Source organism: Xenia sp. Carnegie-2017, unplaced genomic scaffold (assembly GCF_021976095.1).
Source record: "Xenia sp. Carnegie-2017 unplaced genomic scaffold, XeniaSp_v1 HiC_scaffold_23, whole genome shotgun sequence".
NCBI lineage: Eukaryota > Metazoa > Cnidaria > Anthozoa > Malacalcyonacea > Xeniidae > Xenia > Xenia sp. Carnegie-2017.
Genome location: NW_025813486.1, coordinates 3,943,332 through 3,959,715, shown reverse-complemented (window position 1 = coordinate 3,959,715; position 16,384 = coordinate 3,943,332). Strand labels below are relative to the sequence as shown.

The window sequence follows — 16,384 nt, the reverse complement described above, 5'->3', positions numbered from 1 at the left end:
TATTGGTTACTGCACTGTATTTTGATTCTTTATGGTTTTGTAATTGTTGTATAACTTAATTGACTCGGTAATTGATTTATTATTCATTATTATTCGTTGAATTATTAATTTGCTTCTGTTTGGTCTGCAAATTTCTGGACTATATTACTAAATTAATTAAAAGCTAATTTTGACAATTGCGATGTGTTTCTTCTAAAGGGGTCCAAAGCTTTCATTAGAATGTTTTGGGGGTCCGTGACCAACAAAAGGTTAAGAACCCCTGTTCTAATCGGTCAATAGAAATACGTAGCCTACTGTAGATATTCTTATTTGGATTTGCGGACCCCTTAAAGCACCATCATGGACCCCTTAGGGGCTCATGGACCCCAGGTTAAGAACCCCTGGACTTTATAGAGAAGAGAGTCGCTTTAGTGGCAGACATTGAAAAGGCATTTTTGAATATAGAAGTTGATACTTTGGACAGGGACTGCCTAAGATTTTTATGGGTTGATGATGTAAACAATGAGAGGGTGAGACCTTTAGGATATCAATTTTGTAGAGTAATTGTATTAACTGCTCTCCATTTTTGTTGAATGCAACACTGCAGTATCATTTAGACTCATTCATAGAAATAGACAAGGAATTTGTCAATAAAATCAGAGATAGCTTTTATGTCGACGATCCAGTGTCCGGTGAACAATCCAAGAAAAAAGTAATGAGGTTGTATGAGTCAGCAAGTGAGTGATTGGCTGCGAGAAGATTTAGCCTTAGGAAGTGGCTAAGTAACGATGAGAATGTTTTGAAAAAAATAAAAAAGAGAGAAAGAAGCATTTTAGAAGAAAGAAGGGCAGAATTTAGTAATTCGAAAGTGAGCAAACTTGTGCCAAAGCATCATTTGGGGAAAATAGTATCACTGGAAGTTTTGAGAAAGTACTAGGATTGGGATGGGAGTGTAAATCTGATCGCTTTGTATTTAGCCTCTAAAAATTGGCTTAAAGAGCATAGGCATTCATTCCAAGTAAACGAAATATACTAAGTATACTTGCAGAATTATTCGATCCCTTAGTTATTATAAGTCCAGTTATAGTTTGTGCTAAGTTATTGTTTCAGGAGCTGTGTATTGAGAAAGCTGAATGGGATAAAGAGCTGGAAGGTATCAAAAACAACGTTGGGAGAGGTGGATAGAAGATTTAGAGAGAGTCAGGGATTTAGTTGTGGCGAGATGTGTGTATGTTAATTTACTTGGTAAGGTAAAGTGTTACTGGCATGGGTACGCAGATGCCCGCCAAAAGGCATACTGTGCGGTCGTATATTTTGTGACAGAGCTAAACGGTGCCTACCACGTAGAGTTGCTTACGTCGAAAACAAGGATAGCGCAAATAAAATTGCAGACAATTCCCAGACTAGAACTGATGTCATCTAAAATATTAGCACAGTTAATGGACACAGTGAAGTTGGCCTTAGAAGGTTACGTTCACATTAATGGTACATACTATTGGTTGGACAGTATGACTGCATTGTGCTGGATCGGTAATAGGGGAAAATAGAAACAGTTTGTGCGCCATAGGGTTAACGAGATTTTAAGATTGAGCAGGTAGGATAATTGGAAACATTGTCCGGGTGTAGACATTTCTGCGGACATGGGTTCATGGGGAGTTACGACATCACAATTAAAGGAAAGTGAAATTTGGTGGAAGGACCGAAGTGGTTGTCAGGTCCCAAGTGTGATTGGCCCATGCCAAAAGAGGTTAAAACTAGAGAGGAAAGTCTTGTGGAAGTCGGGAAGACAGTATTGGCTTACACACAGGTAGTAGATAAAGAGTGTGTGATAAAATTTGGCAAATTTAGTCAAATTAAAGTATGCATCGCATTATTTTCCTGCTGTTTTACAAGAGCAATTCATCTTGATTTAGTTGATAGTTTAAGTGCACGTTGTTTTTTGAATTGCATGCGAAGATTTACTGCTAGAATGGGAGCACCCTCGGTAATAGTTTCGGACAACACCAAAACATTTAAAGCATCTGAGAAAGCTGGGGATTTATGAAGTAAGGAGGTAAAGTCATATTTGGAAGGTTATCGGTTGATATGGAAGTTTAATTTGGCGAGGACACCCTGGTGGTGTGGATTTTTTGAAAGAATGGTAGCATTGGTGAAAGGTTGTCTGAGGAAGGGGTTGGGTAACGTTAAATTGCACAAGGAAGAATTGTTAACAACATTAGTTGAGGTACAAGGTACGTTGAACTCTAGATCATTGACTTATGCATATGAAGATGAAGTGAATGTAAATGTACTGACTCCTGCACATGTTATGTTTGGAAGAAGATTAACATCTATTCCAGACGAAACAATTCTGCATACTATAAATGGCGAAGATGCAGGAGTGGTCAAGCGTAGGTTTAGGTATTTAGGGAGATTGAGAAAGCATTTTTGGTCCAGGTGGAGGAAGGAATACTTAACAAGTTTAAGGGAGTGCCATAAGGTTGGCAAAGTTAAGGGTAGTTTGTGTCCGAAAGTAGGTGATGTCGTACTTGTGTTTGAGGAAAGTTTGAAAAGAGGATTTTAGAAGAGAGCGACAATTGAGAGATTGATCAAGGGAAAAGATAATATAGTTAGAGGAGCGGAAGTTAAAGTTGTTAGCAAGGGAAAGCCACTGCACATAAGCAGGCCTCTTTAGAAACTGTATCCACTAGAGATGGATGCACATGTAAGTAAAGAAAATTCAGCATCTTACATGTAGAAAATACAATCATGCTATTCTTTCTCCCCATACTTTTGAACAGGTTTTACTGTTTTCCCTACCATGCAGCTTATGGTCAATAGTTAAAAAGTTGGTATATTAACTTAGATATGATTTCTCATGCATGTTTATTCATACTTTATCTAGATGTTTCTTCAGCTAAGTTATTAGGTCGGTAATGTGGATATAAATCTCGCTTAACTTTTGTAAAATTACCTTTGTTGTAGAAGTAAGACATCATATCTGACGAAATCGTCATCCAATTTAAGCTTGCTTTAGTTCTTTACATGTCGCATACCTAACAAAAGATGAGAAATTTAATATAAAGAACACGACCACATACATATCAGTTTACAAATGGTGACCATAATTCTGAATGGGATAATGAGCTGGAAGGTTACAAGAAAACACGTTGGGAGAGGTGGTTGGAAGATTTAGAGAGAGTCAAGTGTAGGTTTTGGTATTTACCGAGATTGAGAAAACATATTTGGTCCATGTGGAGGAATGAATACTTAACAATAATTAGGTGATATAGTTCTTGTGTTTGAGGAAAGTTTGAAAAGAGGATTTTGGAAAATAGCAGCGAGAATCGAGAGATTGATCAAGGGAAAAGATAATATAGAAAGAGGAGCAGAAGTCAAAGTTGTTAGCAAGGGAAAGCCACTGCACATAAGCAGGCCTCTTCAGAAACTGTATCCACTAGAGATGGATGCACATGTAAGTAAAGAAAATTCAGCATCTTACATGTAGAAAATACAATCATGCTATTCTTTCTCCCCATACTTTTGAACAGGTTTTACTGTTTTCCCTACCATGCAGCTTATGGTCAATAGTTAAAAAGTTGGTATATTAACTTAGATATGATTTCTCATGCATGTTTATTCATACTTTATCTAGATGTTTCTTCAGCTAAGTTATTAGGTCGGTAATGTGGATATAAATCTCGCTTAACTTTTGTAAAATTACCTTTGTTGTAGAAGTAAGACATCATATCTGACGAAATCGTCATCTAATTTAAGCTTGCTTTAGTTCTTTACATGTCGCATACCTAACAAAAGATGAGAAATTTAATATAAAGAACACGACCACATACATATCAGTTTACAAATGGTGACCATAATTCTGAATGGGATAATGAGCTGGAAGGTTACAAGAAAACACGTTGGGAGAGGTGGATGGAAGATTTAGAGAGAGTCAAGTGTAGGTTTTGGTATTTACCGAGATTGAGAAAACATATTTGGTCCATGTGGAGGAATGAATACTTAACAATAATTAGGTGATATAGTTCTTGTGTTTGAGGAAAGTTTGAAAAGAGGATTTTGGAAAATAGCAGCGAGAATCGAGAGATTGATCAAGGGAAAAGATAATATAGAAAGAGGAGCAGAAGTCAAAGTTGTTAGGAAGGTAAGGCCACTGTATATAAACAGGCCTCTTCAGAAACTCCATCCACTAGAGATGGATGCAAAGGTAAGTAAAGACAGATGTGTAGAAATAGAGAAACAAGAAAGTAGTAAGAGAGGAGAAGTTTCAGAAAAGGGTAGCAGCGTAGAAAGTCATAGGAGACCCAGAAGGGTGGCAACTGTGGATGCAAGTTGGCGAACAAAAGTTTTGTTTGATCCTAAAGGCTCAAAGGGGGGAGTGTGTCGGAACTTAGGTAAATAAGTAATTGATAATTGTTATTTGATAGGAACTTATGTTAATACTTTGAAAGTCAGGGTTCTTCTGTTGCTGGGTGTGAATGTAAAAGCTCGAAATGTTTAAAATTATCTGTTTGTGGAATAGTTATATTGATTAAAATTGAGAATTGTGTGTCGACTGCGCGTACAGTAGGATAGTATACAGTCCCGAAAACGAATTGGCAGACGCATAACTGCTTTGTGCTAACGTGCAAAGAAGAAAATTGCTACACTAATGTCTAGTTTTTTTTAACAAAGGTTAGAGATTGTTAGAAATCATGTGCAATAGACATGCCAAGATTTCCGGAGTGAGTATAATATGAAAGAAGAGATACAAAATTGTCTAATGTAGAAAATGGCCAAATGACGAGCATGTATGCTTGAATTTTTATATATCAACCTTAGAGTCAACAGCTTAGCATCGACGAAAGACAATTGCAGCAAGCTTACAAAAGCTTACCAAAATTCTTTGGCCGCATTTAAAATGTGGACCAACAGAATTGAACAAGCGATACTAGTTTATGACAAAGATAAACGCACTTTCTGATCAATATTTCTACTTCTAAAACGGCTTAAATGATGACATGCACGAGTCCATTTGCAATTTTAAAGTAAAAATTGAGTCATAAATTTCCTTCAATAATAACACAAGCCATTAGGTGAAAAATGAAATAACACATATTTTACAAACAGACCTTGTGGACCAACGACTAATAGTTACTATAACAATCATTTTAACTTCCTTTAAACGAACACATCAACGTAAACATACCTTGTTTAAGATCGCAATGATTCGTTTTTGGTAAGCAAATTGTTGTTGTTTGGAATTGTAACTTTGTTTGACTTTGATTAATGTACAATTACAGAATTATAAGTTTCCATGGGCACATTTACACGTCGTAATCGCACATGATGATTCTTTATGTTTTGTCTTACAAAACTTTTACTTGTCGACAGTTCGAACTTTGAACATTCAACCTTTCAGATAAATTTAACGTTCCGAAAAGTTAAGCGTCAAATGTTTGCGCCGTTTGAGTTGATACGTGGCAAACAGAGGCGTAACTAGAACGTTAATTGGGGGGGTGCATATTGATATATTTCGTTGTGCTCTACTAATTTCTTTTGAAAGTAATTTAAATTTCCAAAGAAATCATTAGGGCAAAACTGAATATATAAATATACCCCCCCCAATTAACGTTCTAGTTACGCCTCTGGTGGCAAAGAATTTTGTGCAACTTAATTATAAACATTAAAAGTTTATTGTTATGTAAAGCAAAGATACGGCCTTATGATTTTTATTGTTTCTGTTGAATTTTATTACCGTTTTCTAGGTATTTTGTACGGAAGCCGTGAAGGGCCACCATGAAAATATATTTTTAATCGCAAAATGTTTTTTAAATCCAAAAATATATTTCCAGTCTGTAATTATATCGAAAATCTAAAAACATATTTCTAAATCGGAAAATACTTTGAAAATCCGAAAAGATTTTTCAAATCCGCAAATATTTTCTAATCAGAATTTAGACCCCTAATTGTTGTCCAGCATGAAGTATTAATCACTAAACTTTTAAGACATGTCATTTCCGTAACCAAAATGTGGGAAAAAGAGCGGCATTTTGCCCTTCTTGTGGAAATAAACTAAGTTTTACGGACAGGTTTTGTTTCAAATGCGGATCTAAAGTAGAAGCAAAATTGTCGTTATGAAATCAGGCGAAGACATTAGACCAGTACATGTCTATTAACAGGGACGCCGGAACTGGGGGGGCAAGGGGAGCAACGGCCCCCTTGCCTTTTCTGGAGATGGGCAGGGAGGCAAAAGTGCCCTACAGGTTGAATATTTATTGTTTTTGATCCAAGATAAAGACTACTTAACCGTTTTGGGATATTGCATTCTTTTTAGCTTAGCAATAAAATTGTCGTAACTATGTTAGTTTTCTTTTAACATTTCTTTGTTTTAAGTACGTTTTGTAAGTTCTTTGTTTGTTCAGTTAGTTCTTCTTTTTTGTTGCAACGCGTGAGAACTTGAAACGCAATGAAAGAGTGAGTAGTGCTAAATACGTAAAGGAAAGCTCGACTTATGTAATTACCGATAGTATAAATAACATCTAAATAACTAACTCTAATAGATAGCGTAAGAATACTCCAGTGATGTACTTGTAGATTGTTTGGCTTGTAAAATAAAAGGTTCAAAACGAAGAGTGTTAGTGAACCAGCTGAGTAACGGATTCCTCGACAGCCGTGAAACGTCATTTTTTAAATGTAAACAACTAAAAATCACAATACCTTTGCAAATTCCTTTCATTATTATTAAATCCCAAAAGTGCCAGGAACATGACGTATAGTAAAGATATTTTTAATGGTAAACATCTGCTGGCATAAATGGCTCAGTCACCTAAACACTGATGACTTTGAAAGGGATACTTTTTGCATCTTATCGCTTTTTCGCAATGCCAAGAGCAGAAAGATACAAAAAAGATTCAGCAAAAGCATTAGCGAAAGCAGCTGCTATACCGGGTCAATCTAAAATAACATCGCTGTTTGCCAAAGGAAACACAGGCCATGATTTTGATTCTGCTTCAACAAGCGGAATTGACACTGTAATAACTGTCAATACTGAAAAAGCCTCAGACTGTGAGTCACGAAAATGATCCAAACCGAAAAGTCTGATTGGTGAATCAGAAAAGATATGCGTGAAAACGACATGGGTAAAACATGAGAAAGACTTTACAAGTGAAGACAAGGAAAGTAGTGTGACGCATGGTCGATATTTCCAAGGTCAGTGGTTACGAAATTATGAGTGGCTAGTGTACAATCGAGAAAAAAATAAGGCTTTTTTGCGAAATTTGTTCTACTCACTCTAAGATAAAGGGAGTGTTTGGCAGTTATGAAGCAGTGGCGTGCGGTGACCGAATTTAATAGGCAGCGCGGGGTGAGGTTCGCGGCATGCCGCGAAGCTATCTAGGGGTTCTGGGGGCATGCTCCCCCAGAAAATTTTTGGATTTTGAAGGATACTGGAGCGCATTTCCCGCGATTTCTAGGAGTACTTTGTCGAAAAAATGTATCTGTCATGACTGAAACAGTATTGAAAAAACGCGCTACTTAAACTTACGCACTTAACTTTATAATTACGTAAAACTACTCAAATTTCAAGTACATTATCCGCTGTGTAATAACTGCACCTTGTTTATCAAAATATATAAAAAGCCTGTAAATAAATTCTAACATATAGAATACTCACGACTGTTGTAAATAACTTCTTTGCTAGTGAATAAAATAATCACAAAATTTAATAGCGTTCTAGTACATTGAAATCACGTTCAGAGCTCATACGCAAGACTTATATAACGCTAAAGTATAACATGCTACAGATAATATCTTCTACATACATAAATTAGAAATCTACTACTACTTTGAATTAGAAATCAGAACATTACCTTTCGCTCTCAGTCATCTTTTAATAAACGATAACATTAACGGCGTGAATAATTCGGATGTCCAATGTGTTGAATATACGAATATTATTCGTGCGCTGATATGTGTTTAAAATTGCGAGCGTACAAGACTGTTGACCAATCGCTATCAAGCGGCGCCCTTAGAAGCGCCGCTTGCCTTTTCTCGATATTCCTCGAATAAGAAGCCTCCAAATCTAGATTAACGCATGCGCAAATGTCAAATTGAGCTCCGAAGGCAAGCGCGCTTGCCTTGGTTAATAAATAATTAATTTAATCCACTTAATTTAATACACTTGACTCATCTTACAAGTGTAGCAAAGTGAAACCGAAAATCACGACAGTAAATCGCGTATAAATAGCAAGCATTTCAACTGTAAAGACAATTTAGACAAAAGATTACATTGACATTGTTTAGAACAGAAAAATTTAAACTGATTTTGCTCAGAGATTGATCCAAAAAATTTTTGTTCGGTAAAATGCTTAGGCAAGCGGCGCTTGCCTACGCTTGCATGACCGCACGCCACTGTTATGAAGTTGGATTTGATAACTGTAAAAAAGGTGTGAGAAATTCAACGAACATGAAAACAATTACGCTCATAAAGAAGCTTATGCCACATCAGACAAAGGGCAATTGTCTATTAGTATAGCCTGCAGTTCGTTTTCTCTTGAAACGCAGCAGTTAAGGAGGAAAGGGTTAATTTCAAACATTAAAAACCCTCTTACGCCAAGGTATAGCGATAAGAGGTAAAACGGATTTTGAATCTAATATTCATCATTTGAATCTTGATAAAGCTTTTAACGACAAGGCACTAAAACTTTTACTTGACGAGAACCGATACGTAACTACACACGACATCCTGGACGAGCAGAAACAGATGATTTTATTAGATGCTCATTTAGATTAGACATTGCATTAAAGACATTTGATTGATAAAATTCTAGTGAGAGAATCATTTTCAATTCTAGCTGACGAATCATCAGACGTATCTAAAAAAGGAACAGTTGTCTTTCTCCGTAAGGACCTGTGATGATAATTACGAAGTATCGGAAGGTTTTGTTGGAATTTATGAATGTTTGCAAGAACTTTCATCTGATGCATTACTGCACTACACCAAAGATATCCTTCTCAGATGTGGCATGGAAGGTCACAAAATGGCAGCTATGGGCTTTGATGGGGCTTCAGCAATGAAATCCCTGGCAAGAAAGCTCAAGGAAGATATTGCACCAAACGCAATTTATATTCATTGTTTCAGTCACTGCATTGAACTTTTTATACAGGATGCAGCTATGCAATCTAATTTATTGTCTACATCACTGGATTTATGCCAATCCCTCTATGCAATCGTAGGTGCCCATCCAAAACGTATTTTATTGTTCGAAGAAATACAGGCAGATTTTAGAAATGAAACAGGAACAAACGATTACAAAGTTCTACGACTCCAAAGTCTTTCTACAACGAGATGGACAACAAGAGTAAAGGCTGCTGACGTCATCTTCGAGAAATCGTCTGAACTACATGCAACCCTTGAAAAATTGCAGGAAGATCCTAGCATTTTGGCAGACACATAAGCAAAGATTAGGGGAATATTAAGGCGACAACTGTCTTCCTTAATCGTTATCTTTAATTTAAACGTAACAAACAAACATTATAAATGATTATTTTATGCATGCGCAGAAGCACAACACAAACAGAAATACACGAATGCAACCAAAAGTAATCTATTTTGAGTTTACTCGATAAATTCCATAGCATTTCTAAGTCATGTAGTGCTCCAATAAAATTTTAGCCTAACGTTTTCGCCCGACGGTTTATTGATAAGTTGATAATGATATTTTTTCACGACGCTTTTATGGCAAATCATGGTTTTACGAATATTGTGTGGGATTGTTTATTAAATATGTCCTGCAAAATTTGGCAATGTCTATGAATATGTAAAGCCATATTATTGAGACTATACAAATTGGAGAGAAGAGAAAGAATGTTTCTGATAAAAGTAATAAAAGCAAATTTAAGTTTCAAAAGTTGACAAGTTAATTTTTTGTGCTTCCTAAATCTACGGATATACAGAAGCAAAGCTGAAGTTAAAAAATAAAGTTTTACAAAATTTCTCTTTAGAATTTGGGCATTTGCCAAACCTCAAGGCCACATTTTTTGTTTTGCCGTTTTACCTGTTTTGCCCACCAAGTGAAAATTCTTTAAAAAAAGCACTGGCGTTTTTGCTGGATACGTGTGGACGATAAGCTTAACCTCAAAAAAATAATTGCGGATACGAACGAGTCCGGATACGTGTGGACGGTGCCTAAGATGCATTGTTTTCAATTAAGTGATTATCACTTAGTAATGATTGTTTCAGTGTAAGACAAGTAATTAAAATTCAAAAATGAAAAGATTAATGTCCTTATGCAGTAGTTTTAACGTCGTTTATATTAATCTGTGTACTTAAAGACATGAGTGAATTTACTGAGTTGGACTTGTTAGAATGCCAGATTGCAAACGCACTTCAACCACCTTCTGCAGTCGACGTTTCAAGTTGAAAGAAAGCGAAGGTAGACTAGGAGAAACTTAAATGTGGTAGAACCACAAATACACAAAAAAAAGACTTGTTTGGTTTTGGAACATGGGGAAAAACGTATGTCGTTTTATTTTAAGTGATAGAGTAAATGTTTTCGTTATTAATTTTGAGTGCAATATTAAGTTTTTTTGATTTGTTTGTAAGAGTTATTTTCTTTTTAAATTTGTGTGCAATATGAATCAGTTTACTTCACAATAATGTGTTATAAACGTCTTAGATTTTATGTGTTTGTAAGATATTCGTATATGCACTGTAGGGTTACTACAGTCATTAGTATTTTCTATTTAGAGAATACGAATAAGGAAATGATGTGCAGCAGGCTGTAAATGTTTGATTTAGTTAGGACATTGATCATTTGAGGGGTGGGGTTGACTTGGAGGGTGGGGGCCTTTGCCCTCAATCCGTTTGCTAATATAGGTACTGTGATTAGACCAAACGATATTTTAAAAGTTCTCGGCGCTTATTTGTGAAGCTATATTGCTTTGCCATATAGTCTACAGGGTGTATAAAAAACTAAACAGTTTGGAAAACGTCTCCAAAGTCATCAGCGTACAAGATATGCATAAACCTTGGGTAAAAATAGTTAGTTGACCTTCCAATGCTTTATATGACAGAAAAATTTTTGCACGCAATAGCCATTTTTCTTCAAAGTGAAAATTATGTTCACGCAAATAAGGTTAAAACATGAGTCATGTTCAAGGTAAGAACTAAGGAAGTCTTTGGAAATTTAGCTTGTGCCAGGTCATATAAGTAAAGAACATTTTCAAATCTTGAGCAAGTTTGACGTAAATAATATTAAATATATAATTTTATTTTAACTATATTGATTAAATCTCCTTCATTCAGTAGCTGTATAATTGCAGGGTACCAATAAGTACGCATAGCGTATCTATTTTGTTAAATTGCAGCGTTTTAGGAGATAAACCCAAACGCTAAGAAATGAAAAAGAAACGTAAATATTCATGATAACTACGATAAATAATATAATGACAAATGGTTTCGCTTGGCCCCAAATGTGAACACGTTTTTTTTTCAAAACAAAACGAAATGGAAGGGAAAACCGGCGGATCCGGTAAAAAACCCTCCAATAAAAGAAAAGATCGAAAATTTTGAAAATTTCCTGACAGTTTTGTAATTTTAAGATGTTTCATATTTTAGTTGTTTTCAATGATCCCGATGATCTACTTTAACATGCAGCGTAGTCGGATTGTACGTCGTTCATATAAAAAATTTGAATTTACAGAGCGACAAAAAAGTGGGCTGACTACCATATTAAACACAGTGAATATTTTGTATTGGAACAAAAGAAACGAAAATTTTAGTAGAGATCAAAAAATGATAGAGTGCAGAGTGCTAACAGAAATTTACTAAATAGATGAAAAATGAAAGCAAAACTCAAATATATTGAAGCAAAATATATTGGTCAGCAAAATAAGTGATCGAAATCAAAACTCAAATATATTGAATAGAACAAAACTTAAATACCTGATTTCGAAACGTTTTCGTGGTCAGTCTGATTCAGGTGAATTTGTAGGTCTCTTCCTTTTTTTTCACTGCGCAGTTATTACGTGTATATCATGGAAATTTGTTGTAACATTTTTAATTTAGAATTCAATGAACCCTACTTGCAGCATTGCAATTTTCTTTACAAACGTTTGATGTAATTAAAAAAAGTAGCAAGTGAAAGCCAGCTATTTTCTAAAAGCAAGTGACATCTTTTATTGACATTTTTCCTAATTTGGGTGTTTTTCACAAGTAAGGTTCAAATTATAAAAATAGATCATCAGGGTCCTTTTTTAACTATCTCATGCAGTTACTCATACAGCACTTATCTACTCAACTTACAAACCACAAGACATGGATCGTGTTTTTCCATTCGCTTGTTTTCCATCTTTGTAGAATAGTCCAATCACTTCAATGTTAATGTTCATACGTACATATGCCGTTATGCGATGTCCATTCAATATGTTCATACCATTTCATACACGAAGTAACCATCATCATTAACCAATAAAGTAGCTCCTATATCATGAACCGCCATTTCGATGGAATACAATTTACAATGCACTCTTATGGTAACTTCGAGCAAAGGAAAAGGCACCACTTGAATACTCCACTTATATTATCACTCAAAGAATGCTTAGTGCAGATTTGATCTTCTGTGAGTAACAGTTGACCACCTTTAGTGGGTTCATATAACAATGGGGCCCATCATCATTATATGAACAAACAACTGACATTAACAAAAATCCAAACTACAGATAAACATTCTTGGCCATGAATCACCATGTCACATAAGTAATGACAAACTAGTAAGAGTAATACAAGTGAGTGACACAGGTGATAAAGGGACTTTCACAACTCCATCCATGTGGGATCTACAACATAAGAAAATACGAAACACATGCATGAGATTTCATGATGAATAACTCTGCATAAGACGATAGTTTGCGTTTTTAAATTCTTAATCAGATATATTGAGAATAAGAAAATTGTAATATGTTTTCTGCTAGACTATCCAAATGGTAAAACATTTACCTACATTGCACGAATAGCTTTAGTCAGTTGAGTTTAAACGATGCAACAAGAAATTTCAAACGATCAAAGGCTTAACATCGTGATCAAAGCATTTTACAGTGAAAGCTTTCATATTTGGAATTCGAGGACAATACTAAGACTAGTTTATTATTCTAAGTAAGTCATACTTACTTCCTCAGTAAAAAAACAGGATTTACCTTTCTTTCTACAAAGTGAAAGAGACTAATTTTCCGTTGAAGTTGAAGTTAAAACACACGAATTTAAATATGTTAATATTTCTTTAATTGCCGTCATGACTAAATTTTTTGTTTGACTGGCCCCTTTAGGAAATTGTAACCTTTCATAAAGACAATAACTAATCCTTCAATGCATTTAAATAAAGAAAATTCATAAGAATTGTCAGATATTTTGCGTTTTAATGTCGTTATGCAAAGTAACGAAACATGTTATGGTATGGTAAGATTAATGACACGATAATGAATTTAGAAAGTAGACTTTAATCTTGTCCAAGTATTCATTGAATCTTGCAATCCTCTACCTTAGGAGAAGATTTAAGGGCATTCTCTTTGCCATGAGGTTTCTCAACTGCTAAAAATATCGCAGGGAGTCGCAAAGGTTTGAGCAAGACAATTACGGCTCTCGTTCATTGCAAGTCTTATCCACAATCTGTGAAAACTGCATATTAATGACCAATGTCACATTGAAAAATCAAACCAAAACTCAGTAGCATCAATAAAAACCATTGAGATTTTTATGAGAACAATAGAGATATATCGAAAAGCAAATAATCATTTATATATTGACTAAATATAGCGAGGATCTTATAGGTGCATGTATGTAAAAACCATCGGTAAGAGCTCGAAATATTGTCCGATAAACAACCATCTACATAAATTCGCTGTTTCGACAATACCATCGTTGACAATTTAGAAATTTCGGCAATATTGCTTGTGCTTTCGTAAGACATATTCCTCAAATAGGTAAGTTCTATATTTAGATGATTTGTCAGTTTGTTCGATGCCATTATGAAACGTACAGAAAAACTATCGACAAATTCTAAGTCACCTTGGAAGAAGTTCACAAACTTTTTAGCTATTTTGTGACTTAAATCTTACTTATGTACCCATTACAGTGTTGTCATTTTGGCTGCGAAATTTATTAGATTTCAGAGAAACTAAATGTTGTAACATTTAGGTAAACGTTCATTCATTATTTCTTTTTGCAAACATGAGTTACTATTCAATATCATGACATTAAGAACAAATGATTCAATGTAAAATTGCTTTAACAACAAATCACAGTTGCAGTGCGTCTCCAGAACGATATTTGGCAGGAGGAAAAATTCATGAATGTATTATGCATATGATAATTCGCTAAAAATTATAAATTTCAAAGCAACTTTATACATCATATCCAATATATATGAATATTCTACGTACTCTATCTGCCTGAGCTGAAGAGAAATTTGCTATCTGTACCCATGATGATGATGATGATGAAACTTTATTAAAAGAGGGTAACACGTGATACAACAAGTGTGAAAAACTTGTGGCCCTCAAACTAACAAACTAAGAGATCAATTACAATTTAAAAACCAGAATTACATAAGTCTATATTACTAAAAAAACTAAACAATAAATTATTCTGTGAGCATATCTGAATTAGCTTTATCATAAAGTTTCTTTTTAAAAAGTGTAGCTGATGAAAGCTTACGCATAGTAAGAGGTAAACTGTTCCAAAATCGACTTTCAGTAGCAGCAAAAGATCTCCCACCATCATTTTGTCTCTTTATTTTGGGTAAACAAATAGTAAAGTCTTTATAACGAGTATTTCTATTGTGGCGACTGGCATGTGTTGGTAGAATATCAATAATACAAGATGGACAGTTACCATAGAATTGTTTATGACAAATCATGGCCTTTCTAATTTCCACTTGCTTACTAAAAGGTATCCAGCCCAATTTGGAAAAGAGTGGAATACTCCTATCGCGTGTTGAGGCATTTAGAATTACGCGAGCTGCTCTCTTTCGTAATTTTGTAATTTGATCCAAGTTATCTTTTGTTGTATTTGACCAAACACAGCTACCAAACATCATAGCAGATTTAATAGTGGCATTATAAAACGCAATGCGTTTATCCAATGGTAGATAATACCTTAACTTTTTAAGAAGGCCAATTCGTTTAGCTAATTTGGAACATAGCTTATCAATATGATTTGAAAAACTTAGGTTTGCATCTAAAATGATCCCAGAAGCTTATTATTGTCGATGCAATCAACATCATTATCCCGAAATTTTCGCGATGCAATGAACTTTTCATAAAGTGCTTGATAAAGTGGTTTGGGCGATTATGCAAATAGTATGGAGCATTCTTGTTGCACTTTCTGTATTGGCTGCTTTGTTTGAAGTTGGTGTCTTTGTTGTGCTGATAAGAGTCTGGAAGAAATGACTCCATCATCATTGTAACTACACCATATATTGATTTGTCAATAGCTCTTGGAAGATAATTTTACTTAAAGTGCCTGTTTTGCGATTCGACGCCGTTGTTGGTGTTCACTATCTTAACAGCTTGTTGTTTTCTGAAAATTTGAGCCCACCGTTCTTTGCAAGTCATCCATGTGTTTCCAACGTAGCTTTGGATATGGGCTTTATCATAAACTGATGAGCTTCGAAGTGCTTACAATGCATCGTCGAACTGATTTTGATGTGTTGATCTTGCTACTTGCTGTAAAAGGTGGAGAAATTCTTGCTGTTCTGACGAGCTGAAAGCGTTTTTGGCCAACCGTGCCCATCTTTGATTTCAGGGTTCGTGAACAGTTAGTCAACGTGCCTTCCTATATAGTACGTTTGGATTCGCAGAAACACATTGATTTTAGTTCTAAATCACCATATGGTGGTGGTCAACCTGGTCGTGTAAAACGTAAGAACATGAAGAAAGGAGGTCAAGGTGGATCTGGTGGTGAAGATGAAGATGAGGATTAAGACTGGGGTGAGAAACTTCTGTCAATCACAGTGTGAATAGTGAGCCATCTACACTCTCTTATCTATTGGTACATTAAACAATCCCGTGTCTTCATTTTCTTAAGTTCATAGATTCCATTTCTCTGACCCCCACCCCCCTTGCATGCCCAAATTAGGTCATATTTTGTCAGATTCTTTCTCTCTTCATTATCGCTCATACTTACCCCCTTTGTCCAGTTGTTTATGATTTTAAGTTTAATTTTTATGTTCATTTAGGTCTCTCTTCATGTGAAAGCTGTCATGTGGAATATATAATTCTTATGAGACATTGTAAATCAATCAATAAATTTTGATGCATAATTCAATGTTCTGTTGTGATTTTGTTATGTATATTATGGGTGAAGGGAGAAATAATCTTAATGCAGTAAAAAAATTAAATTTTAGTGACATATTTATGACAATGGGATAAA

General features: G+C 35.1%; 1 protein-coding gene and 1 long non-coding RNA gene across 2 annotated transcripts; both read left to right on the top strand.

Annotated features, from left to right (window-relative positions):
• Positions 1-2,302: 2,302 nt before the first annotated feature.
• LOC124447662 lies at positions 2,303-3,323 on the top strand. Its single transcript, XR_006948786.1, has 2 exons — positions 2,303-2,495; positions 3,243-3,323. It is a non-coding gene; the product is annotated as an uncharacterized LOC124447662 (long non-coding RNA).
• A 3,516-nt stretch (positions 3,324-6,839) lies between these two features.
• LOC124448184 (zinc finger MYM-type protein 1-like) lies at positions 6,840-9,413 on the top strand. Its single transcript, XM_046999194.1, has 3 exons — positions 6,840-7,023; positions 8,574-8,683; positions 8,811-9,413. Exons 1-3 carry the CDS (start codon positions 6,840-6,842, stop codon positions 9,411-9,413), a joined length of 897 nt encoding a protein of 298 aa, XP_046855150.1.
• Positions 9,414-16,384: the final 6,971 nt, after the last annotated feature.